Raw genomic sequence first — 26,526 nt, forward strand, 5'->3', positions numbered from 1 at the left:
GTATTCGTCCGAATAACGATTTAAATTCAAATGCAAATAATCTGGGGCTCTACATTTCATCTCCGATTTCCTGATGCTTTTTTTTATTTGTTTTCTTAAAGCTCAATGCCCATTATTTATTTATTTATTTATTTGTTACATTTGTATCCCACATTTTCCCACCTATTTGCAGGCTCAATGTGACTTACAATGTTCTGTTATGGCATTCGCCATTCCAGAGTAGAAAATACAATTGGTGTTAATAGAGAGAATGATTGATATCATAGAATTAAGCATACAGATATGAAATGAAACGTTCAAAATATAAGGTACAGTGGTGATGTGTTACAACTACAATTACTGATCGTTAAGGCATGCCATGTTGAAGAGATGAGTCTTCAGGGATTTACGGAAGTTAATTAGTTCGTAAATTGTTTTTAAGTTAATTGGCAATGCATTCCACAAGTGCGTGCTCAGGTAGGAGAAGCTGGACGCATGTGTTAGTCTGTATTTTAGTCCTTTACAGCTGGGAAAGTGTAGGTTAAGGAATTTGCGAGCTGATCTTTTGGCGTTCTTGGGTGGCAAGTCAACAAGGTCTGAGATGTAGGCTGGGGCATCTCCGTGAATGATTTTATGAACTAGAGTGCGGACCTTGAACATGATACGTTCTTTAAGTGGGAGCCAATGTAGTTTTTCTCTTAAGGGTTTTGCACTTTCGTATTTTGTTTTTCTGAATATGAGTCTGGCTGCAGTGTTTTGGGCTGTTTGAAGTTTCTTGATGATTTGCTCTTTACAGCCAGCATATAGTACATTGCAGTAATCTAGGTGACTTAGCACCATTGATTGTGTACCAGGTTGCGAAAGATATCCCTTGGGAAGAAAGGTTTTACTCTTTTAAGTTTCTACATTGAATGGAACATCGATATTAGGTCGAATAGTAAATGATGCTATTTGGTACAGCTCTAGTCTCATTCTTTTAGTCCTTTAGCACCTGTACTTCAAGCAGTGGCGTTCCTAGGGGGGCTGACACCCGGGGTGGATCGCTGATGCGCCCCGCCCCCGGGTGCAGCGCCCCCCCCCCCCCCCCGGAACAGCGCAATGCCCCCCCCCCGGTGAAAGAACCCCCCGATCCTCCGTTGAAAGAACCCCCCCCCGGGTGCACGCCGCTGGGAGGGGGGTGCCGCGCGCCTGCCGGCTCTTCGTTTTCATGCTCCCTCTGCCCCGGAACAGGAAGTAACCTGTTCCTGGGCAAAGGGAGCATGAAAACGAAGAGCCGACAGGCGCGCGGCACCCCCCCAGCGGCGTGCACCCGGGGCGGACCGCCCCCCCTTGGTACGCCACTGACTTCAAGAGTCTAACATTAAGGCTCACTATTAAGCTGATGATATCCTTTTGATCTTTCCCACTTCGTCACTATCTCCAGCTCTTCAATCCTTCAACCCTTCAACCTTTATCCAAATTAGCCTCTTGGCTTCAGTCCCACAAGCTCGTGCTTAATCCTGAGAAAACTGTTCCTTGTTGGTTTGCTGGATCTCTCCCTCCCCATCTTTTATTCCTTTGTTATTTGGCATTCCCATTTATCCAACAGATTGTTTCTGCTCTCTGGGTATTTTGATTCAGCATTATCATTTGATACACAGATATCACATTGACATTGTTTTATTTCTCTCTCTTCACCATTTCCATTCACTTCTTAACCTTCTCCCTCCCACTGCTTTACATACACTTGTTCAGGCTTTCACGATTATTTCATGATTGGACTTCTGCAACACTTGTCTATGCAGGTACTACAAAACGCCAACTTCGGAGGTTGCAGACCTCCAGAACACTGCTGCATAGGACTGACCACGTAACCCCTCTTCTCTGCTCTTTGCATTCGCTACAGTATCTTATCGATCCCACTTTAAGATTCTCTGCCTGGCACTGAAATCTTATCACTGGGAGACTCCATCTTCCCTTTCTTCATCTGTTACTCCTTATACTTCCCATCGGGTTTTCCGTTCATTGGACGCGCTCACCATCTTGTTCTTCTGTCCCCAAAGATGGCCCATTATGAATCTACTCCCAACTCCGCCTTCTTCTTTTTAAGCACCCAAATTGTGGAATGTCCTTTCCCCTAGTCTTGCACTTTTCCCTGGTTTAAAACATTATTAAAGACACATTACTTTGAATTCGCTTTTAATATCTTTCAGCAGTAAAGAATATGAAAAGGGGTCTCATGTGCCTGGGAGGCTGAGGTAGGTCATCTGTGTTTTAATCCATTTTGGTTTTATTATATTTTAATCTTGAGTGAATGGTTTCTGTCCTGTTTCTTTATGGCGTTCCTTTCTACCTTTTCATTTTTGACTGTGTGAATCGCCTTGACCTGTTTTCAGAATATGGCTGTTTAAAACATAAACACACATGTGGGAGACGGGGAGACGCTTCCCTCTCTTCACACGTTACTGTGCACACGGATAGATCTGCCGGAGTCCTGGATGCAGGTCTGAATTGGATCACTACAGAAATTAATTTCATGGTTCCCTAGAGCATTCTTCTGCGCATTAAATATCTTCACGATGGCAGAATACCATTGGCTGTTTCTACTCTGGAGAGTACCACAGTGAAATATAGAGCATCACAGAGCAGGTGCATCAGCAGAGCTGGATGTGAGGGTCTCAGTACTGGAATAGCAGGGGGTGCTGCAGGGTAAGAATGAGGATTGGATTGGATTTATTAATTTTATATAACACTTTCTACCTCAGTGCCAAAGCGGTTCACAGTTTACAAATTACATAAAATGAACAGAGAAAGCGCATCAGCAGAGCTGTGTATGAGCGTCTCAGTATTGACCTAGCATGGGGTGCTGGACACTGCTGGACACAGGATGCTGGGCTTGGTGGACATTTGGTCTGTCCCAATAAGGCGATACTTATTAGCATTTGCATATGTCAGCATGTTTTCCAATGTTTTATATTTTCCTTGGTTTTGTCTGTGAATTGCCTGAGTTACACATTTGCAGTGTAAGCTGGGTTAGGCAAGCACGCATTGCAGCAATATGTAATTTGATGTGAGGTGCCCCTGGTCAGCGGTGTACCGAGGGTGGGGCGGTGGGGGCGGTCCGCCCCGGGTGCACGCCGCTGGAGGGGTGCAGAGAGCGGCTGCGCGCCTGTCGGCTCCGCTGGTTCCCTGTTCCCTCTGCCCTGGTTACTTCCTGTTCCGGGGCAGAGGAAGCAGGGAGCCAGCGGAGCCGACAGGCGCGCGGCTGCTCTCTGCACCCCTCCAGCGGCGTGCATCCGGGGGGGGGGGGGTGCACATCGGCAATCTGCCCTGGGTGGCAGCCGACCTAGGATCGTCTCTGCCCCTGGTTTATGTCTTCAATTACATCAGAATTCCTCCTGCAAACATTTCCCTTTCTGGGTCTGGTTCGCATATTGTTTGTTGCTTAACTGGCTGGGCCCTGTTCTGGACACAGAGAGAAGGATCTTTTCTGGATTTGTGGAAGGTAAACCCACTGGGACCTGGAGGGCTTCAGAGTGCAGTATATATATAAAATGCAGGCTCATTGCTCTATCTGGATGTAGCCACACTCGCTCAATGCTGGTCACCCTTCTTGAAAGTACCGAATGCCAGAACAGTGAAAGCGATCCGCCACGGACCCTGAAGAGGGTTCGAAACTCTGGACATAATCGGCCATGGCGTATTGATAACGCTGAGCAACGTGTACAGATAAGTTTTGCTATAAAGAGATTTGTATGAATTAAAATTGAGTAACATTGAACATTTAATGGCGGATGGAGGGGTTTTTTTTTGCCAATGATGCTAATGTAAGCTCCTTGATACAGAAGGCTGGCTGCCATATTTATAAGGAACTTTTTTTGAGGCTTTTTCCTCCATTTTATCATGCTGTTTAAGAGTTGTTTAGAATTGAGTATGGAGCATTCAGCTAAACGTAAAAAGCTGAAATATAGTCGTGATATTTCGAGGAGGATTATATAGTTGTATGTTACATGTGTGTGCCAGCTATGTTGGTCTTTGACCCGTGCCTGTATGATCTGCATGTTATGTTGGTTGCTGACTCACATATGTGTTTTCCAGCAGACAGATGAAACTGCAGAGACAGACAGCTGTCAGCAGCTACCGGCTTCAGACACCACAGAGACATTACAACCCAAACGACTGCATGTCTCCAATATCCCATTCCGCTTCCGAGACCCTGACCTGAGGCAAATGTTTGGGGTGAGTATTGTCAATGCTTCTGTCCCTGGCAAGACCTGAGGTGGGGTACAGAAGTCACACTGGCATCTAACTTTGGATCTGGGTGGAGCAGTTTCATGGTTAGAGCAGTGGCCAAGAACCAAGTGACCCAGTTCAAATCCCACTATGGCTCCTTGTGATCTTGGGCAAGTCACTTCATCTTTCATTATCTGAGGTACAAACTGAGATTGTGAGCCCTCCTGGGACAGAGAAATATCCACTGTACCTGATTGTACACTGCTTCAATAGCTGGAGTTTAGGAGGAGCCTAATGGCTAGTATGTGGTGGGCCTTGAGCCAGTTGACCTGGGTTCAATTCTCACTGCAGCTTCTTGTGACCTTGCACAACTCACTTAACCCTCCATTGCCCATTGCCCCATCTGCATATTCTCACATCCTTCTCCAGGGTGACTTCCATGTCCACCCAGGGCCTTCTCTCCAGGTGCCTAGCACTTTCACCAGCTGCCTTCCAGGTGCTGTGGAGGACCTGCAGCCCATCTTCATATCCTAATAGCCTTCTCCGGGGTGACTCCCAGGTCCACCCCAATCCACCCATGGCTTTGAAGTTTTCTCTCTGCTGAGTACTTTCAAGATAAGATTCACAAGATTAACCTTGAATTCTCAACCAAGTCACCTCCACTTCTTCTTCCCTCAGTCTATTCTCTCAACCCTCCTTCAACCCCTGCCTCCTTTTCTTCCTTTTTTTAAATCACTGACAAGGAAACTGCACATTTTCTTTCCGCCTTTAAACTGACTACCTGTTCCTCTGATCCTATTCCCACCCATCTACTTAGCACTATCTCGCCTACTATCATCCCTTCTATCAATCATATCCTCAATCTTTTACTTTCCACTGCAGCTGTTCCTGATGCCTTTAAACATGCCATAGTTACACCACTCCTCAAAAAACCTTCATTGGACCCTACCTGTCCTTCTATCTATCGCCCCATCTCCCTCCTCCCTTTCCTATCCAAGATACTGGAATGTGCTGTTCACCGCCGTTGTCTTGACTTTCTTTCATCTCAAGCTATTCTTGATATAGTTCAATCTGGCTTTCACCCTCTACATTGAACAAAAACAGCCCTTGCTAAAGTCTCCAATGACCTGTTCCTGGCCAGATCCAAGTGCCTCTGTTTTATAACATAGTAGATGATGGTAGATAAAGAGAACATTAGTCCATCCAGTCTGCAGAGCTCAGATTCTTCTTCATTGACTAGATGACCAGAAAGTTCTGTATACAACCCAACCCTCAGTCCTTCGCCCCTCCCCTCAATCCATTCTTCACCACTTTTCCCCAAAGCATCCTCCACAATCATTTATTTTATTTTATTTGTTACATTCGTATCCCACATTTTCCCACCTATTTGTAGGCTCAATGTGGTTTACATAGTACTGGAGCGGCGTTTGCAGACTCCGGTATAAACAAATACAAAGTGATGTTGTTGTAAGATAAAGTTCATGTGGCACAGCCACATTTGGGAATCATACAACGGAAGAGTTGTGTCATGTCCTTTACGTACTTTAGTTTTGGTGTGTTGTAGAGATCGACATTTATGTTGTATTGGTAGAGTATACCTTTTTAAACAGGTAAGGTTTTAGTGATTTCCAGAAGTTTAATTGGTCATACGTGGTTTTCAAGGCTTTTGGTAATGCGTTCCACAGTTCCAAATATGCCCAGAATCCACAAAAGAGCCTCCACCAACTTCAGTAGGAAGCCATGAGAGGCACATTTATCCTCATCTTGATTCGTACAAGAACCAAGAGCGGGGCTCCATTCCTCATTTCATTATTGAATTTTCTAATAGTGGATAGATCCCCAGATATTAACAGAGAAATGTTCATAAAAAGCAGTTCCCTAGCATCCTCTTACACCCTCCACCGTTTGCTCGGTGTTCCTACCCTGCCTGCCTAACGTCCTATTAATTTCATCTCTCCTCTCAGTAAAGGCATCAGGGCTGAGAAGCCAGTGGTCCCGGCTCTGCCCTTTCACCCCTTTTAAACAGCCACACTATATTAGCTATAATTAATAGGTCACTGTGACCCGTGACCCATTGTCTTCAAAGGTTCCTTGAGAATGTTACGTATAAATTAGTTTTGACTTCTCTGTAATCTCTCTGACTCAGAAACATCTTTGACATGTCTAAAGACAGTTTGTTCATATGTTCACAAGCATTTCTTGTTCCTGGTGTAGGGGTCATGTCTCTCACAACCTTCTCCTCCTCCGCCCTGAATAAACCACTCTTCACCACACATGACTTTTGCCAATCTAATCATAAATAGGAAAATGTGTTGTAACTTTTGTAACGTTGAAGTTTTATGGGGCTCTTGGTTTGGTTGGTTGTCTGAGTTGAAGGACTGGATATCAAAAGTGCCAAATCTTCCACCTGAACACCAGTTAGTTATGGAACTGTGAAATAGAGGTCTTTGCATGAAGGGCAAATACAATTTTATTTGTATGGATTATGCTCAGATTTTGATATCTTTCATGTGTCTCTGTAAAGTTCTGTGCCTGAGATGGTCAGCTGTCCTCCTTTCCCTTGGACTGAGAAGTATGACGAGGACAGGAGGTGGGGGGGGGGGGGGGGGGGATTGTTTTCTATACTGTGATCCGCTCTCTCCAGTGTGGCTTGTTTTCTATACTGTGATCCGCTCTCTCCAGTGTGGCTTGTTTTCTATACTGTGGCCTGCTGTCTGTAGTGTAGGTTGTTTTCTATACTGTGGCCCGCTCTCTATAGTGTGACTCACTCTTTATACTGTGGCCTGCGCTTAATACTGTGTCCTGCTCGTTACGCCTTGGTCTGCGTCCTGTCCTGGGGCTTCCTCTTTGAATGGTTTGAACTTTGAATAGTCTTACATGATACTGAAGTCTGTAACCACAGAGCTAGAGCCTTACAGGTGGCAGTATAGTAGACACATATCTGATTAAATGATGAAAAGTTATCAATTTAATGTAAAAGGAAATTGCTATTTGTAAAGGACACAGAAAGACACCATAAAATAGTAGAGGGGTTCAGAAGAACAGGATCCCATTCACACATATGGCAGCCCAGCAGACTGACTTGTTCATTCTGATATAGAATTAGAAAGATCGCAGCCTGCACCTGTCGGCTTGGAGGGAAGTCTGCTCTCCAAACGCGTTCAGTTAGTTAACAGTGCAGCCATTCTGCAAAAATACATTCTCAGATATAGGAAATTGAAGGCCTTTGGGACAGAGTAATTGCAATTACTGTCAAGCAGGACCAGAAGGCGCTGAGTCAGGAGCTTCTTAAGCAGGATTTTGGTCTTTTCAAGCACATTGTATTAGTTTATATGTGTAGTCAGTAGGGAACTGTTATTGGTCCATTCTTATGTTTGTGTTATCTTTTTCTATATGCTATGTTATCATTTTATGTTTACTCTTTTATTTTGTTTCAGTGTTTTAAATTATGTTTATGTTTTATTTGGAGTCCACCTAGGGATAGATGCCCCGACCTACATGCTAGACCTCGTGAACCTCCCTGCCAAAAATGCTAAAAGATCAGCCCGCAAATTTCTTAATCTACACTTCCCCAGCTGCAAAGAATTAAAATACAAGCTAACACATGCGACTAGCTTCTCTTACATGAGCACGCAGCTATGGAATGCGCTACCAACTGACTTGAAAACAATTAACGAAATAACCAACTTTCGCAAATCTCTGAAAACCTATCTCTTCCACAAGGCCTACAACGAAAATTACTACTACTACTATTTAGCATTTCTATAGCGCTACAAGGCATACGCAGCGCTGCACAAACATAGAAGAAAGACAGTCCCTGCTCAAAGAGCTTACAATCTAATAGACAAAAAATAAATAAAGTAAGCAAATCAAATCAATTAATGTGAACGGGAAGGAAGAGAAGAGGGTAGGTGGAGGTGAGTGGTTACAAGTGGTTATGAGTCAAAAGCAATGTCAAAGAGGTGGGCTTTCAGTCTAGATTTAAAGGTGGCCAAGGATGGGGCAAGACGTAGGGGCTCAGGAAGTTTATTCCAGGCGTAGGGTGCAGCGAGACAGAAGGTGCGAAGTCTGGAGTTGGCAGTAGTGGAGAAGGGAACAGATAAGAAGGATTTATCCATGGAGCGGAGTGCACGGGAAGGGGTGTAGGGAAGGACGAGTGTGGAGAGATACTGGGGAGCAGCTTAACTACAACACTTCAGCACTCCACCCTCATTCTGAAAGTCACCTTTCTATAACTGTCTGCTTAGACCTTATTTCTCATCCTTGATCTTTTTGTAACACCAATTGTATCTGTTACCCTGGAATGGCGATGCCATAACAGGTCTCTGTAAGCCACATTGAGCCTGCAAATAGGTGGGAAAATGTGGGATACAAGTGCAATAAATAAAATAATAAATAAATAGATGGAATACAAATGAGAAAAATAAATAATGCAAGAAAGAGAATCATGTAAGAGTTTAATGAAGGATCGGATGGATCACATGAAGGACTTGAACAAGTGAGGAGCACATTTGCCTCACTGAGCAAAGCGCATACACATCGTCCCCACAGCCAGCAGGAGCTGAAATCATGAGCAGGCAAAGGCAAACCATTTAGACCAGTTAATTCTGAGGAAGCTGTTGCAAGATTTGTTTCTGTATTTGGATTTACTTCACACCTTTTTCAGTAGTAGCTCAAAGTGAGTTACATTTAGATACAGTGGCGGCCCTTCCATGAGGTGGAGGCCTCAGGCGGTACTCTTCGGAGGCAGCACCTCTCGTTCCTTCCCCATCCCCCCTTTCTTGTACTTGTCTTTTTTTTTTTTGTTTATTTTTTAAAAGGTGGTGGCGACAGCAGCAATACCCATAGGTTGCCCTGCCGTTGGTCCTGGACCCTTCTCTCTACTGCGGTCTGCCTCCGAGGAAACAGGAAGTTTTGGGGGGTTTTTTATTACATTTGTACCCCGCTCTTTCCCACTCATGGCAGGCTCAATGCGGCAGGCAATGGAGGGTTAAGTGACTTGCCCAGAGTCACAAGGAGCTGCCTGTGCTGGGAATTGAACTCGGTTCCTCAGTTCCCCAGGACCAAAGTCCACCACCCTAACCACTAGGCCACTCCTCCACTGTTGCTACTATTTGAGATTCTACACGGAATATGGCTATTCCACTAGCAACATTCCATGTAGAAGTCAGCCCTTGCAGATCACCGATCACCAATGTGGCCGCGCAGGCTTCTGCTTCTGTGAGTCTGACGTCCTGCACGTACGTGCAGGACGTCAGACTCACAGAAACAGAAGCCTGCGCAGCCTTCTACATGGAATGTTGCTAGTGGAATAGCAACATTCCATGTAGAATCTCCAATAGTAGCAACATTCCATGTAGAATCTCCAATAGTATCTATTTTATTTTTGTTACATTTGTACCCTGCGCTTTCCCACTCATGGCAGGCTCAATGCGGCAGGCAATGGAGGGTTAAGTGACTTGCCCAGAGTCACAAGGAGCTGCCTGTGCCGGGAATCGAACTCAGTTCCTTAGTTCCCCAGGACCAAAGTCCACCACCCTAACTAGGCCACTCCTCCACTCCAGAGAGGCGAGCTGCGGTAGAGAGAAGGGACCGGCAGCAGGGCAGCCTATGGGAATCACTGCTGCCTCAATTGCCACCGCTTTTTGAAAAACAACAACGTAAAAAATGTAAGTTTGAGGAAGGGGGTTGGGGAAGGAACGGAAGGGAGGATGTGAGATCGTGGCGGGGGGCAGCGGAGGAGGAGGAGGAGCCAGGGCGGCAGCTTATTACTTGCCTCAGGTGGCAGATTGTCTTGGGCTACCCCTGTTCAGATTCACAAGGTATTTCCCTGTCCCCATCTAATTTTAATAAAGGGTTGGATGACTTGCCCAATATCACAAGATGCAGCAGTGGGATTTGAACCCTGAATTTATAGGTTATCAGTTGGGTGCGCTAACCACTAGGCTACTCCTCCACTTACAAGAGAAGTCTAAAAGGTGCCTTTGTTACTTTATAGAACAGGCTCTTAGATCCAGCCTCAAGCACACAAATTTACACCTGCTCCAAAGAGAATATAAAAAGAATGTGTGTACGGTACATGTATTTTGTAAAATCTCCATGTATGTCAGCACTTCACCTCTGCCTCACTGAAGCTGTGCTTCCCAGATTGAGATTGCCTTCAGATTTTCTGAGATTATCCCTTCCCCATGCTCAAGGATGCTCTTAATTTGAATGTATGGCTCTGATTTAGAGAGTAGAATGACTGGCGTAACTGGGAAGACTGGGTGAGCCCATTAGTCTTTCACTGCTGTGGAGAGTGGGAATGTTGACCTTCTTGTTAGCCCCTGGCCTGGAGCAACTAGTCACTGTCATGTAACGCCTGAGTGCTGCCCCTAGCACCCACCTGAGGTTAACCCTGTGGCCACTTGGAGGGTCCTACCCAGCACTGCCCAGACCCACCTGCACCTGCGCATGTGCAGCTACTGGCATACCCTTCACCCACCACTGGGTCCTGGATGAGTCTCTCACCCGCAAGTGTATTCTTAGGCAGTCCAGGACAACAGAGCTAAGAAACTAATAGGTTTATTATCAAAAAAGTAGAATAGTGAACAGTAAATTTTGTAAATAGCAAACTGTGACAGGTAAAATAAGAAAGGTTTAATGTTAAATCTAGCTGAACACTTTTTACTACCTAAGTAGCACCTGGGGAGATTAGGAAAAGAAATTGCTCACAGGAATTGAACAGGGTCTCAGTGCAGAGATCTACTCCCTGCACACTCCCAACTGAGACTGAGGAGTTCTAGCACATTCTGGGCACAGAACATTACATCGAGGATGCTTGGCCAATGACACTGCAGGTTACTTTTCTCCTTGGGGGTTTTCCTCTTTTTCTTTGGGGAAGGTAAGCTACAAAGGAAACAGACCTCTGCTACAGCTATAATGCAGAGGTCAGACACCATCTGCTGGCCAATCAAGGGAAATACTGAAGGGGAAGCAATGTGTCATAAGGCAGCATTACAAATCACAAAGCATGAAAGTTCTCAGTTTTGCCACAGTCACTATTGCTGATTTCAAAGTGAGCAATTAATTTCAATGAAAGTGACAATTAAATCGGGGCTTCCCTCTGTAGTGAGGAGAATGCACGGATTGACTGTTAGTTTTCCTGGCCAGTGAGCCCTTTCCTTGTCTGACCTGTGTTTCACCCACACCTCAGTCTTTCCTTCATTATCTCAGAACTTAGCGTCCCTTGTATGAGGTTCAGTCTCATTGCATTGCTGCACAGCCCTGACCCTTCGGGGAGGGGGGAGCTTTCAGCTTCTTCCCTGCCTCGAAACCCCAGGAGGACTGGACCCAACCGTAGAGGGGACCTGGAATAATGTTCTTTGGTGGTGACATAACCAAGACCAGACATACAAGCCAGGTTGTGCATTTCCTTACCAGGGTTTCCTGTGATGTGCAGGCTGCAGAGTCTCACAGCTGCCAGTAAAAAATCTGAGGTCTCTTTCTTTGAGTTATAGTGATGATGTGTCTGTCTCTCAATAAACTCTCTTTTGTTTCTGTTTTCAGCAATTCGGAAAAATTTTAGATGTGGAAATCATTTTTAATGAGCGGGGTTCCAAGGTGAGTTCTGTCAGACCTCAAGCAAAGGAGGAAAGGGGAGGTTTTTGGCAGGCATTAGGGGAGGCTGGCATTAGTCTCAAGCTAGGCCATATCCACGTGTAGACAGGTGCATGTTGCATATATATGAAAATAGTGATTTACACATAGAGATCCAAAGTATTCGGAGATTTCTAGAGGTGGGCATTGGACAGGGCTAAACTTAGACACATGTGTTCCCTATTTCACAGAGGGAACATGTGTAAAAGGACAAATGAAGGAAACAAGAAAGGAGGACAAAGTCTCACGGACGTGTAGACACCAAACGTAGTATTCAAGGACCTTTATTGTAGTCACAACCACAGCACATTTTGGGTCCTTGAATACTGAAAATCCTCATTGTATTCACCTCGCTCAGGGCCACCAAGAGACTGAGCTGAGCCCGAGGCAGGGCTGCTGCTGCTGGGCTACCCCAGGACCACTGCTGCTGCCACCCCCTGCACCGCCGCATAGCCAGACCATAAAAATTTGGTGGGAGGGGCACATTTTGCCTCACTTCCCCGCCGTAACTCTTCATTCCTTGACTGGCGGGGTCCCCAAGCCTTTCTCCAGTGCTGTTTTCCTCTGCATTGCCCACCCTATGGCTGCTTTTCTCCTCACATCGCATGTGCTCAGCATGCGCAGTGTGAGGGGAAAAAGCAGCTGCAGGGCAGGCAATGCAGTGGAGAACAGCGCTGGAGGAAGGGCTTCTGCTGGCGGGGCTTAGGGAACCCCCTGCCAGCCAAACTGTGTCTGTTCCTCCCCAGTCTCTAAGCAGTGCCCAGCGCTGGAGTTTTCTCTGTCCTGCTCCTGTCAGGATGCGATCACCCGGGGTCCTGTCAGGAGCAGGAGATCAACAGACCCCAGCGCCGGGCCCCTCTTGGAGGGTGGGCCCAGGGGAATCTTGCCAGCCCCCTCTCAGCAGCCCTGGCCTCACTATTTTGTAAGGGGACAAACTGCCATGTTGGGTTTTACAGCCACACAGAGGTATAATATAGCTTTTACAAAGTGCTCATCATGGTAGTCAGAGCTTTACTTTGGGGAGTCGTTCTCCTGAATTCCAGGTAGTTTATTTTCACCTCCAAAATGAAACCACCTTAAAATTGCAGCCTCACTACTGACTTACACATGGAAGTTTGTAAAGTGAGGCAGCTACACATGGAAGTTGCAAAATCGTTATTTCCGTGTGGAAGTGTCAAATTCAGGTTCAACTTGCTGACATACATGTGACCACTACACAAACCAAATCTAGTGCAAAGAAACAGCACAAACAAGAGAAAAAGGAAAGGAAAGGAGTGAAGCCTCAAAGCTAAACACCCCTTCCAAGACAGTCTCAACAACAGAACATAAGAACATCAGCGTTGCCAATTCTGGGACACACTGAAGGTCCATCAAGCCCAGTATCCTGTTTCCAACAGTGGCCAATCCAGATCACAAGTACCTGGCAAGATCCCAGAACAGGAAAACAGATTTTATGCTGCTTATCCTGGAAATAAGCAGTGGATCTTCCCAAGTCCATTTTAATGGCTTATGGGCTTTTCTTTTAGGAAGTTATCCAAACCAACTGCTTTTACTACATTCTCTGGCAGCGAATTCCAGAGTTTCATTACACATTGAGTGAAGAAATATTGTCTCCGATTTGTTTTAAATTTACTACTTTGTAGCTTTATCTCATGCCCCCTAGTCCTAGTATTTTTGGAAAGGGTAAACGGACGCTTCACGTCTTCCCGTTCCACTCCACTCATTATTTTATAGATCTCTATCATATCTCCCCTCAGCCATCTCTTCTCCAAGCTGAGGAGCCCTAGTCGCGTTAGCTTTTCCTCATAGGGAAGTCGTCCCATCCCCTTTATCATTTTTGTTGCCCCTTCGCTGTATAGAGCAGAAACTGTCACAAGCCCCACTCACTAGCACAAAATGTAATACAAGCGGAGAAAAAAAGCCAAACTGTATAAAAAAAACTTCACAACAAAAATGTGAACAGTCACCGTATGTCAACAGAGTCACTACAAGCCAGTGTGAGTGCAAAAGACAAACAAAGCAAAAAGAGTCTGAAATGTAAATAAACATATGATATACAGTAAACAGATATGACCGAAAAGGCTTCCGTGCTTGCATTCAGTCCAACTGGCAACAGATAAAAACTACTACTACTTAACATTTCTAAAGCGCTACTAGGGTTACGCAGCGCTGTACAGTTTAACAAAGAAGGACAGTCCCTGCTCAAAGGAGCTTACAATCTAAAGGACGAAATCTAAAGGAAAAACCCAACAAGGAATTCACCAAAGCTGCATCAGGGGTAAAGTTTTCCCTGGGGCAGGTAAAGCAGGAAATCCTGCAGCATGGTGAGGACTTGGGAAGAAGGCTTTCCATTCAGCCTGAGAGTTTAACCCCATAAGTTCCCGAGTCCGAAGTTTTCCCTGGGGCAGGTAAAGCAGGAAATCCTGCAGCATGGTGAGGACTTGGGAAGAAGGCTTTCCATTCAGCCTGAGAGTTTAACCCCATAAGTTCCCGAGTCCGAAGCTTGGAAATCCAAAGCTGCTTTTTCTGTCTGAAGTTCCTTCTCAGTTGGTTCAGTTTCTTTGCACGTACTTTGGTTTTGGGTAGTCGGTCACGTATGTCAGCAAGTTGAACAGGCTTATTTGAAATTTTTTTTGATATTTGCCCTGTTTCTTGTGTGGATATTGAATTAGTGCCAAATTCATGCCATTCCTTTTTTAAACTTGTATATTTAAAATAGCTGCTCTCACTGCATTGCCAGCAAACACAGGAACCGCTGCATTACCAGAACCTTTTGGTTATCAATAGAAATCAAACAAAATAAAACATGGAAAAGAAAATAAGATGATACCTTTTTTATTGGACATAACTTAATACATTTCTTGATTAGCTTTCGAAGGTTGCCCTTCTTCCTCAGATCGGAAATAAGCAAATGTGCTAGCTGACAGTGTATATAAGTGAAAACATTCAAGCATTACTATGACAGTCTGACAGGGTGGGAGGATGGGGGTGGGTAGGAGGTATGCATGGGGACATCAAAGCATATCATTGATATTCTAACAGGATGGGTGTGGGTAGGTGAGGGGTGGGGTGATCAACAGAGAAATACAGCTTTATGGTTTATAATGGGCTAGGAACCCCAGGTCCTTGTTAAGTCCTTTCTGTTGGGTGTTAAAATATTCAATCATTCTGACTTCAAAGGTCTTACGTTCTTGTATGGTTTTAAAGTTACCTTTCAAGATTCTCACTGTGAAGTTACTGGTACAGTGTCCTGGTCCTGTAAAATGCTGACCAACAGGGGTGGGAGCCCTACTGGCACCAGTATTGTTCATGTGATGTCTATGTAAATTGAAGAACCTTTTGTAAAGCCCCCTCCAGAACTGAGCACATCCCGACATGGACACCTGAGTTCCAAATTCTGCATTCAGTGTAACATGGGGCTTCCCTTCCTGGCTGAGCTGATAATAGGAGGAAGAAAGCAAAGGCTATTTATGATATGAGCACGTGCAACTCTGAAAGCAGCTCCATAAAGAGCTGCAGCTTGTTATTGCTTAGAAAGTGTTCCCGCAGGCTTGTCCCAGACCTGAGCTAAAATGTACATCCTGCTGATCAGTTCTTTCTACCAGCATTTCTGGGACACCTAAAAATCCAAGTTGAGGGAATTATTGGGAAGGGAACAGGTACAGTGAAAGGATGGGCTCCTCAGGCACCAAACGGAGATTAAGAATGGGAAAGATTGCATGTTCCGGAACAATCCCTTGCCTCACACACACACTCAGATGAATCTACTACCCACCCCAGTTTACCAATGGCTGAGAAAAGTGGGTGATATCTGCTGCAAGTGCTGTAACACTCTCACCCAGGGCCCGTGCACTGCTACTACTGTGATTTCTAACACATTTCCATTCTAGAAACTGTCTCAGCCAGGATTTCCAGACTGTCTGTGTGCTACAATCTTCTAGACTGAGTCCTGGAAACATTTACTCAGTAACCCTCTGCTATGAAATATTCCTTTTTCATTTTCTGTTTTTACATATACTTCCTTTTTCACTCACTCCTTCTCTCCTCTCTTTCTCTCCCTTTTACCTCTTTCCTTGGTTTGGCTGTCTCTGTCCTCTCTCCCGGTTCTCTCTCTCTCTCTCTCTCACACAGGGTTTTGGGTTTGTAACTTTTGAAACTGGCATGGATGCAGACCGAGCACGAGAAAAACTGAATGGGACAATCGTAGAGGGCCGGAAAATTGAGGTGCCAGCCTGCTTTCTGTCATACTCTGCATGTGTCGCTCATGCCTGTCCTCACCCCTTAGCTGTACACGCTGAAAGAACATTCACCCTTCTTCACAGACCAGCAGTGCTTTGCAAATTCCTGACCATCCTTTGTAAGAATGTACTTTACCTGATTATGTACATAAGTGGAATGGTCCAGAGGCTGTACAGTATAATAGAGAGGGTACACTTCCATCTAGCTCTCTGCTGGTACGCTTCTGTCTCCTCCATATGTCTCATTCTTTTTTTTATGTTCTCCTTTCTCACAGTATTCCAGTGTCTCTGCCTGTGTCACCACCTAATTGACAGTCTGCATGTACAAAATTTTCCTCATCCCTTTCCTTGGCTTTTTTTTTTTTTTTTGCTGGTTGAGGAAGGGTTTATTCAACGCTCTGAATAATTTGTTCAATAACCGTTCAAAATGTAAAGAAAATCAGTGATGGGGAGCTAAGTGTGGTCCAGTGTATTGAGCTGAGGTCCATGTGATCTCACTCTCTACCCATCCCTCTATCCCTGCCTGTAATACCCCTTTCTATACCTTTCTCCTTCCCTTTCATTCTAAATCTCTTTCCCTTGTTACTGTCCCATGTGAAGACTGACTTTACAGCTCATGGTGAGAGCCACTGCACTCTGCATCATGAAGCCTCAAATGAACATGACATGGCAAACGCATGCTAGAGCCTTTCACTCAGGCCCGGCAGAACTCATGGGCCTTTCGGAAGTCAACTCCTTAACTTCCCACTGCATGTTCTCACCTCCTTTCCAGAGCACTTCTTTCTTGAGGTTTTAGCTTTTCTTGCTGTGCAGGGTCAGCATGAATCTCCCCTGCTCTGAATTCTGTTGGATGAGTTCACAGGATCCTGGGCACTGTCCTGGACAGGAAGAGACACACCTGATGGTTAAGGTGCTTCAGAATCAACACTCAGTTCAGGCCACTACTTACCCTCATAATTGTTTTTGTAGTTTCTTAACTCTAGATCAGGGGTTTTCAGCCCAGTCCTCAGGAGGCACCTAGCCAGTCAGGTTTTCAGGATACCTTCAATAAATTTGCATACAGTGGAGGTAGTACATGAAAATCTGCCTCATACATGCTCATTGTGGATATCATGAAAACCTGACCTGGATAGGTGTGTCTCGAGGACTGGATTGAGAACCCCCGCTAGAGGTTAATCCCTCTTACACATTTATCTGAAATACTGTCATTTCACTGATATGTCTGACATAACTTGTGGAGTTTATGCTTCACTGGTGGGGGAAGAAGGGATATGAGCCTGACTCTTTACACTTGAGAGGCACAAATTCGTGAACAGCTGTCTAATTCTAGAATTATAAATGTGAACCTGTTTTGTTTTTTAATTCAGCTGTTTTTTTTTTTTCTAGAAATGGGCATGGGTGGCAAGAGAGAGATATTATTTTCTCCTCTTTCTTTTCTTGTTTCAGGTAAACAATGCTACAGCCCGAGTAATGACAAATAAGAAAGCAGGAAACGCTTACACGAATGGTAAGAGGCTCTGGTTAGCTCTGTTACATGCTTAGCAAATGGAAGTCACCTCTCAAGTACTGCTGAAATGTCATTGAGTTCACTGACTCAGATTGTACAGAGGTTGTTCCTACACATCTGCAATAATCCGTTGATTGGGACATTCCAACACGTCAGTAATCCGTTGATTTGTGAGTTCTGACCCAGCTGCAATAATTTACTGATTGGTACGTTCTGACACACTTGCAAATATCCAGGTGTAACCCTGGTCCCACTCATACAGCCCAGAAGGTGCCGGCTAGGCTCTTTGGGTTGGGCATCCGGACCAGGAATCACAAAACAGAACAGTTTCATTGAGCCGGGCGCAGGCCGTGGCTGAGCTAAATCCCAATAGGCTGAAGGGTATCCCCCAACTTAGGCTTCACAGCGTAGTCCATCACACGACAAATAACCAGCAGACACAGCATATGAACTTAGAACTCTCCTTTAGTGTAGCAATTCAAACAAAAAAACAGTCATTAAAATAAATCTATTATTTACAGTCCAGGTGTATTAGGAGGCCAAACCATTCTGGTATTTTTTAACAAGTCCTTCCCATCCTGGGTCAATGCTCCCAGGTACTACTAGCTAAATCCGTTAGAGTGAGGCTCCTTCACTCCCACTCCTGTCCTTTTCCCACCAGGCCCTCCTTCTGATTCTAGATGCCCCCCAGCTGGGGAACTCAACTTGGGTCTCCTCTGCTCTCCTGCAGAGGCTGCTTTGGCCATCCTTGCCTCGGGATCCCCCTCAGTACTCAGGGTCTTGGTTGGGGGCTGGTCAACCAAAGACCCCATTCCCACATCCCTTTTATAAACCACTTCACCCAGCCTGGGCCGGGTTGCCCTACATCTCCACCCCCCTGGTAGCTCCACTGCCTCCCATTTTCATAGTAACCCCCAGGAAATCCTTCCACCTCCTGTTCCACAGCAGAGGTATTCTCCAAGGGGGGTCACATTGGTACATTCCAAGACAATAATCCATTGACTGCATTTTCTAACTATTCCTTTTTGAAGGATAGGATGCGGTTAACCCATTTGAAAATATTCTCAGTGGTGTGGAGGAGTGGCCTTGTGGTTAGAGTGGTGGACTTTGGTCCTGGGGAACTAGGTTCGATTCACACTGCAGGCACAGGCAGCTCCTTGTGACTCTGGGCAAGTCACTTAACCCTCCATTGCCCCAGGTACAAATAAGTACCTGTATATAATATGTAAGCCGCATTGAACCTGCTATGAGTGGGAAAGCGCGGGGTACAAATGTAAGAAAAAAAAATGTGTTGGAATGCCTTGCCTCAAGGAACGAGGGAGCAAAGAGGTGTGTGTTGGTTTGGAAGAGGTTCAACTCGGTACTGTTTGTTGAGGCATATGGATATACTTGTTGAGTAGGTGAGGGGTTGAGTTCCTTGGTTTTCACAAGGTGAAAGGTTTTAAGTTTGTTCTTATGATATATGATTGTGTCTTGTATGTGGGGTGTCTTACTTGTTTTTACTGTGTTATTGTTATATGTTTCAACTGTAATCCAGCCATGGGCGGGAGGTATCTCCCAGATTGGCAGAATCTAACCTTTTGCTACATAAATAACAACTGAAGGTGAAGTAAACGTAAAATCTACATGTACAAGATGTATTTTCCTAAATATCATATAGACTAATGAACTGCATTACAAAAATCATAACCTACCTTAGTGGAGGAGTGGCCTAGTGGGTAGGGTGGTGGACTTTGGTCCTGGGGAACTGAGGAACTGAGTTCGATTCCCGGCACAGGCAGCTCCTTGTGACTCTGGGCAAGTCACTTAACCCTCCATTGCCCCATGTAAGCCGCATTGAGCCTGCCATGAGTGGGAAAGCGCAGGGTACAAATGTAACAAAAATAAAATAGATACTATTGGAGATTCTACATGGAATGTTGCTACTATTGGAGATTCTACATGGAATGTTGCTACTATTGGACATTCTACATGGAATGTTGCTATTCCACTAGCAACATTCCATGTAGAAGGCTGCGCAGGCTTCTGTTTCTGTGAGTCTGACGTCAGACTCACAGAAGCAGAAGCCTGCGCGGCTACATTGGTGATCTGCAAGGGCCGACCTCTACATGGAATGTTGCTAGTGGAATAGCAACATTCCATGTAGAATCTCAAATAGTAGCAACAGTGGAGGAGTGGCCTAGTGGTTAGGGTGGTGGACTTTGGTCCTGGGGAGCCTAGTGGTTAGAGTGGTGGACTTTGGTCCTGAGGAACTGAGTTTGATTCCCACTTCAGGCACAGGCAGCTCCTTGTGACTCTGGGCAAGTCACTTAACCCTCCATTGCCCATGTAAGTCGCATTGAGCCTGCCATGAGTGGGAAAGTGCGGGGTACAAATGTAACAGTCAATCAATCAACCATGTAATCAAATAACTACTTGAATTCTCCAACTCCCATATTCCCTCACATTTAATCCCCTGAGACCAGATTCAGCTCTTTCCATTGCCAAAATTCAAAGCAATAAGGATGAGAGTCATTCACCGAGGGAATTTCCGTCTCCCTAAAGGAGAAGAAGTAGTTTAGCGGTTAAGCAATGGGCTGAAAACCAGCATTCAAATACCACCCCCCCCCCCCCCAACATACCTTGTGATATTAGGCGTTATTTTACTTCCTGCTGCCTCAGCTGTCTCCTCACAATTGTGAGTTTCATGGAGCAGGGACAGATTGTACTTGGAGCTGTAATTGAAAAGGTGATCCGGAAATGCAGAATATTTCCAGCATCAAATCTCTTTCAGTAGCAGCCCTGACATGAGGGTTTGTTCTTTCCGCTGTATCCTTTCCATTCTGAATTACCAACCTTTTTCAAATACACCTCTTTTAGGGAAAAATAAGTGAAGAAGCTGAAATGGATCCCAGGCATCTCCACTAGCTGTAATTTAATCGAGACAGTTAGGTTCGGTACCAGATAAGTCCCAAGGATGCTTTTGGCTTCCCTGGTGGATTCAGGCTACTGAACAACACCAACCTGCACCTCTGACATTTGTGATTTCATTTGTTTATTCCACTTCCAGCCTCTGCCTACCTAGATCACCGTTTCTCTTTTCTAACTTGATCACTCTTGGGAGGTTGATGTGGTTAGATGTGAAGCAGAAAGGCGCCATCAGCTGGATTTGATGGAGAATGCAAGAATCGATCCTTTCACCTACCGTATTCAGCGTCTGCAGTGCTTCTGCTCGGACAAACATTTGCTGACTGTGAAATGGAATCTCACTCTTATGCTGATGGTATTCAGCAGTGGAAGCCAGATGCAGCTATTAAAAATTCAAACCAGTGTTTTATAGCAGCTTAAAAGCTGATGCTGAATGGAAGGAAAACTCATGTAACTCAGAGAATCCCAGCTTACTCAAGCAAGTTAATACTGGGCAGGCTCATAATTTCTTTTAGTTCAGTAGATCAAAGCTTGCTTATCATCATGGATTGAAGGTTGCAAAGGAAACCTTCTTTCAGTTGCGAAAAATTAGACACCTGTGGCTTCTTTCATGGAGCAGAAGGTCATTCAGACCTCTATTGAAAACCAGGCCAGAGCTGGTTTGCTGCATGTCTGTGAATGAGCCCTAAAGCACCTGATAGAATTACTCTATCTTTAGGACTTGATTATGGTCTTTCTGTGGCGTTTCTGGGACATAGACCATAGAAGTCCACCTGGCCCTATATCCTTATGTTCCAACTGCTGGAGTTGCCCTCAAAGCCAGCCTATTCATCTTCTCATTTGCGGGACACAGACCGTAAAAATCTGTCCAGAATTGTCCTCATGTTCCAGCCACTAAAGTGGCTGTCTAAACCCTTTCCAACCCATCCAAAACCAGATTGCTATATATGAGACACAGACCGTACAGGTCTCCCGGTATCGGCCCTAGTTCATCACAGCCAGAGTCACCATATAAGTGTCACGCGACACATCCACACACATGCAGACATTTAAGTTTAGGTTTTTTATAACTTCCACTTTCTAAATAGAGATCCTCTGTGTTCACCCCATGCCTTTTTGAATTTTGTCACCATTTGTATCTCTACCACCTCCTTAATGGAGGCTTTCCACACCTGTGCTGTTAAAGCAAGGAGGAGGAGGAGGAGGAGACAGCACTCAAAGAACTTGGTACTCGGTAGGTGAGAGGCTGGCGCAAGTGCAGCATACACTTCCACGAGAACCTCACAGGAACTACTTCCGTCCCCACAGGAACCTCACAGGAACTGCTTCCGTCCCCATGGGATCTCCGCAGAACTGTTTCCGTCCCAACGGGAATCCCGCGGGTTCCGCAGGATTCCCGCGAATCCCGTTCCCGTGCAAGTGTCTATTTAGGAGATCTGAATTGGCTTCCACTTGGATATAGAATCACATTTAAGACTTTGGCTTTTGATTACAAAACAGTGAAAACATTTGCACTTTTGTATTTGACTCAGACAATATCTGTGTATGTTTCTGCACATGGATTTCACCTCATGTTCTACCTCTTTGTTCCATTGAGACCTTCTGTTCTGTATCTGAAAGGTAGAAGACAGGCGTGAAAAGCATCCTGGGCTATCCCTAACTGCACGTTCAGGCTTCTGCCACTGGGATTCTTACAAATTCTTATTCTACCTTTTGAAAGCAGCTACACCCTTCGCATACTCCCGGCCAAGCCAGAGGAAAGGAGCTAAAACTTCCACCTCAGCAAGATGCAAAACTGAGGGGCATCCCCTCTGCTTACGAAACTGGGAGACTGGGTGGCTAGATAGCAGATGACGTTTAATGTGAGCAAGTGCATGAGGGAAAAAAGAACCCAAATTATAGCTACATCATGCAAGGTTCCATGTTAGGAGTTACGGACCAAGAAAGGGATCTGGGTGTCGTCGTCGATAATACACTGAAACCTTCTGCTCAGTGTGCTGCTGCGACTAGGAAAGCGAATAGAATGTTGGGTATTATTAGGAAAGGTATGGAAAACAGGTGTGAGGATGTTATAATGCTGTTGTATCGCTCCATGGTGCGACCGCACCTTCACCCAATGCATAATTAAACTCTGGAATTCGTTGCCGGAGAATGTGGTGAAGGTGGTTAGCTTGACAGAGTTTAAAAAGGGGTTAGACAGTTTCCTAAAGGACAAGTCCATAAACCACTACTAAATGGACTTGGGAAAAATCCACAATTCCAGGAATAACATGTATAGAATGTTTGTACATTTGGGAAGCTTGCCAGGTGCCCTTGGCCTGGATTGGCCGCTGTCGAGGACAGGATGTTGGGCTCGATGGACCCTTGGTCTTTTCCCAGTGTGGCATTACTTATGTTCTTATGTATATGTACTTATGCTTTCTCTTCATTCCTAGAGGAAAAGTCCATAGTCTGCTATTGAGACAGACATGGGAAGCAACTGCTTGCCCTGGGATTTGTAGTATGTGGAATGTTGCTACTCTGAGATTCTGCATGGAATCGTGTCAGTCTTTAGGATTCCAGAATCTTGCTATTCTTTGGGGTTCTACATGGAATGTTGCTACTCTTTGAGATTCTGCGTGGAATCTTGTCACTCTTTAGGATTCCAGAATCTTGCTATTCTTTGGGGTTCTACAGGGAATGTTGATACTCTTTGAGATTCTGCATGGAATCTTGTCACTCTTTAGGATTCCAGAATCTTGCTATTCTTTGGGGTTCTACACGGAAAGTTGCTACTCTTTGAGATTCTGCGTGGAATCTTGTCACTCTCTAGGATTCCAGAATCTTCTATTCTTTGGGGTTCTACATGGAAAGTTGCTACTCTTTGAGATTCTGTGTGGAATCTTGTCACTCTCTAGGATTCCAGAATCTTCTATTCTTTGGGGTTCTACAGGGAATGTTGATACTATTTGAGATTCTGCATGGAATCTTGTCACTCTTTAGGATTACAGAATCTTGCTATTCTTTGGGGTTCTACATGGAATGTTGTTACTCTTTGAGATTCTGCATGGAATCTTGTCACTCTTTAGGATTCCAGAATCTTGCTATTCTTTGGGGTTCTACATGGAAAGTTGCTACTCTTTGAGATTCTGCGTGGAATCTTGTCACTCTCTAGGATTCCAGAATCTTCTATTCTTTGGGGTTCTATATGGAATGTTGCTACTCTGAGTTTCTACATGGAATCTTGTCACTCTTTAGGATTCCAGAATCTTACTATTCTCTGGGGTTCTACATGGAATGTTGCTACTCTTTGAGTTTCTACATGGAATCTTGTCACTCTTTAGGATTCCAGAATCTTACTATTCTCTGGGGTTCTACATGGAATGTTGCTACTCTTAGAAAGTCTGCATGGTATCTTGTCACTCTTTAGGATTCCAGAATCTTACTATTCTTTGGGGTTCTACATAGAATGTTGCTACTCTTTGAGATTCTGCGTGGAATCTTGTCACTCTTTAGGATTACAGAATCTTGCTATTCTTTGGGGGTTCTACATGGAATGTTGCTACTCTTTGAGATTCTGCGTGGAATCTTGTCACTCTTTAGGATTACAGAATCTTGCTATTCTTTGGGGTTCTACATGGAATGTTGTTACTCTTTGAGATTCTGCATGGAATCTTGTCACTCTTTAGGATTCCAGAATCTTGCTATTCTTTGGGGTTCTACATGGAAAGTTGCTACTCTTTGAGATTCTGCGTGGAATCTTGTCACTCTCTAGGATTCCAGAATCTTCTATTCTTTGGGGTTCTATATGGAATGTTGCTACTCTGAGTTTCTACATGGAATCTTGTCACTCTTTAGGATTCCAGAATCTTACTATTCTCTGGGGTTCTACATGGAATGTTGCTACTCTTAGAAAGTCTGCATGGTATCTTGTCACTCTTTAGGATTCCAGAATCTTACTATTTTCTGGGGTTCTACATAGAATGTTGCTACTCTTTGAGATTCTGCGTGGAATCTTGTCACTCTTTAGGATTCCAGAATCTTGCTATTCTTTGGGGTTCTACATGAAATGTTGCCACAATTTGGGTTTCTGCCAGGTACTTGTGACCTGGCTTGGCCACTGCTTGGAAAACAGGATACTGGGCTTGATGGACCATTGGTCTGACCCAGTATGGCTACTCTTATGTTATGTTATGTTATGTCATTTTTCATTGTTTGTACAGCACTTTCTCCTTGTTATATATTTTATCTATATATTATTCATTTATTACGCCCATTTCTTCATGTTCTACTTTCATTCTTGCAGTTTTCATTTTCTGTAGAGCACTGTCCTCTTGTTATATATTTTATCTGTATTTGATTATCCATGTATTAACCTCATTTCTTCATGTTCTACTTTCATTGTTTCATTATTTCATTGTTTGTAGAACACTGTTCCCTTGTTCTATATTTTATCTACATATTATTTTATATGTATTAACCTCATTTCTTCATGTTGCACTTTCATCATTTGTATAACACCGTCCTCTTGTTATGTAATTTATCAATATATTATACTTGGCAGCTGGTCCTTTTTGATTCTGCTCTGTGATGAGTAAGAATCTGAAAAAGGTTCCGTTCTAATAAAGTTCTTATCTCATGCAGATCTGCTTTACTTTTAGGGAAAAGATTCAGATATAACTTTTTGATATATGCTTTTAAAGAAAGTTTTGAATCGGTTTTATTTTAACGTTTTTGGTTTCCATTCTAGAATTTGGTAATGAAATTAGATTTACCCTTTCTAGTTATTTAAACTGCTTTGTTGCTATTGAAATTTGTACATTGATGGTGGTTATTATTGCTTTTCTTGCAGGCTGGAAGTTCAACCCAGTAGTGGGCGCTGTTTATGGTCCAGAGTTTTATGCAGGTGGGTTTTCAACAGGGCTGGAATTGGCGCTGGTGGGGGACTTTCTGCTCCAACAGTGTTTTGAAACTGCTGTTGAGTCTGTTTGTGGGGAGGTGGGAAAGTGGCGGAAGAACTGGACGGAGTTTACAATATATTACCAAGTCTCATCTTACTACTACTATAAATCACTTCTATAGCGCTACCAGTAGTACGCAGCGCTTTACAATTCAACATGAAGAAGACAGTCCGTGCTCAAAAGAGCTTACAATCTAAATCAGGACAAACAGACAGGACCAAAAAGAAGACGGGAAGGACAGACAGAAGGACACATAAGTCCAGTGGCGTTCCTAGGGGGGCTGACACCCAAGGCGGATCGCCGATGCGCCCCGCCCCCCCCCCCCCGGGTGCAGCGCGACCCCCTCCAGCAAAAGGACACCCCCCCCCCAGCGAAGGAACCCCCCCCCAGGTGCATGCCGCTGGGGGGGGCGGGTGCCACGCGCCTGTCCGCTTCGTTCGTTTCCATGCTCCCTCTGCCCTGGAACAGGAAGTAACCTGTTCCGGGGCAGAGGGAGCACAGAATGAATGTAGCGGACAGGCGCGCGGCACCCCCCCAGCGGCGTGCACCTGGGGCGGACCGCACCCACCGCCACCCCCCCTAGGAACGCCACTGCATAAGTCTCATCTTCCCCACTCCAGTTCCTGACCTGGGAGAGCTAAAATATAATATAACACAAGATGACTTGACTTGTATCCCACTCACTCTAAGCGGATCACAGAGACAAAGAGACCAGAACAATCCTTCTGTCTTGGGGTTTTCTTTAGAAAGTTGCCTGCAAGTTGCTTAGTCCGGCACATAGACTGCAGCATTTTAGAGAGGACATTCTCATCAAAATTGAGACATCAAGGTTGGAACATCTCAAGTTCTGTTGCTATTTTTAGAACAGGATCAGCCAACGTAAAGCCCATTCTAAATAAAATACATGGAGAAACAGACGTTGATGCAGAGTGAACATCCATGTTAGAAAAATAAACATCCAAAATATTGAAAATGGACACATAGATGTGAAATAGCAACATAAACAGTTATTTTAGTCATTTTAGAAACACGAATGGGTTTCTTTTTCCTGAAGCTGCCAGAGAGCTCAGGACTCCAGCCTTCCTAGCTTGGCATTTGAGGGCAG

The 26,526-nt window shown here is 44.7% G+C and overlaps 1 protein-coding gene across 2 annotated transcripts in view; it reads left to right on the forward strand.

Moving 5' to 3' along the window:
* RBFOX3 (RNA binding fox-1 homolog 3) overlaps nucleotides 1-26,526 on the forward strand; it is a 176,221-nt gene that overhangs the window by 120,936 nt on the left and 28,759 nt on the right. Inside the window, exons 3-7 of one of the 2 annotated variants that reach the window (XM_030208618.1) lie at nucleotides 4,057-4,197; nucleotides 11,740-11,793; nucleotides 15,961-16,053; nucleotides 17,514-17,574; nucleotides 25,313-25,366. In XM_030208618.1, coding sequence (XP_030064478.1) covers nucleotides 4,057-4,197; nucleotides 11,740-11,793; nucleotides 15,961-16,053; nucleotides 17,514-17,574; nucleotides 25,313-25,366 — 403 coding nt within the window. The remainder of the gene's footprint in view (nucleotides 1-4,056; nucleotides 4,198-11,739; nucleotides 11,794-15,960; nucleotides 16,054-17,513; nucleotides 17,575-25,312; nucleotides 25,367-26,526) is intronic. The other variant, XM_030208619.1, reaches the window with a different exon arrangement.

Source organism: Microcaecilia unicolor, chromosome 6 (genome assembly GCF_901765095.1).
Source record: "Microcaecilia unicolor chromosome 6, aMicUni1.1, whole genome shotgun sequence".
NCBI classification, from domain to species: domain Eukaryota; kingdom Metazoa; phylum Chordata; class Amphibia; order Gymnophiona; family Siphonopidae; genus Microcaecilia; species Microcaecilia unicolor.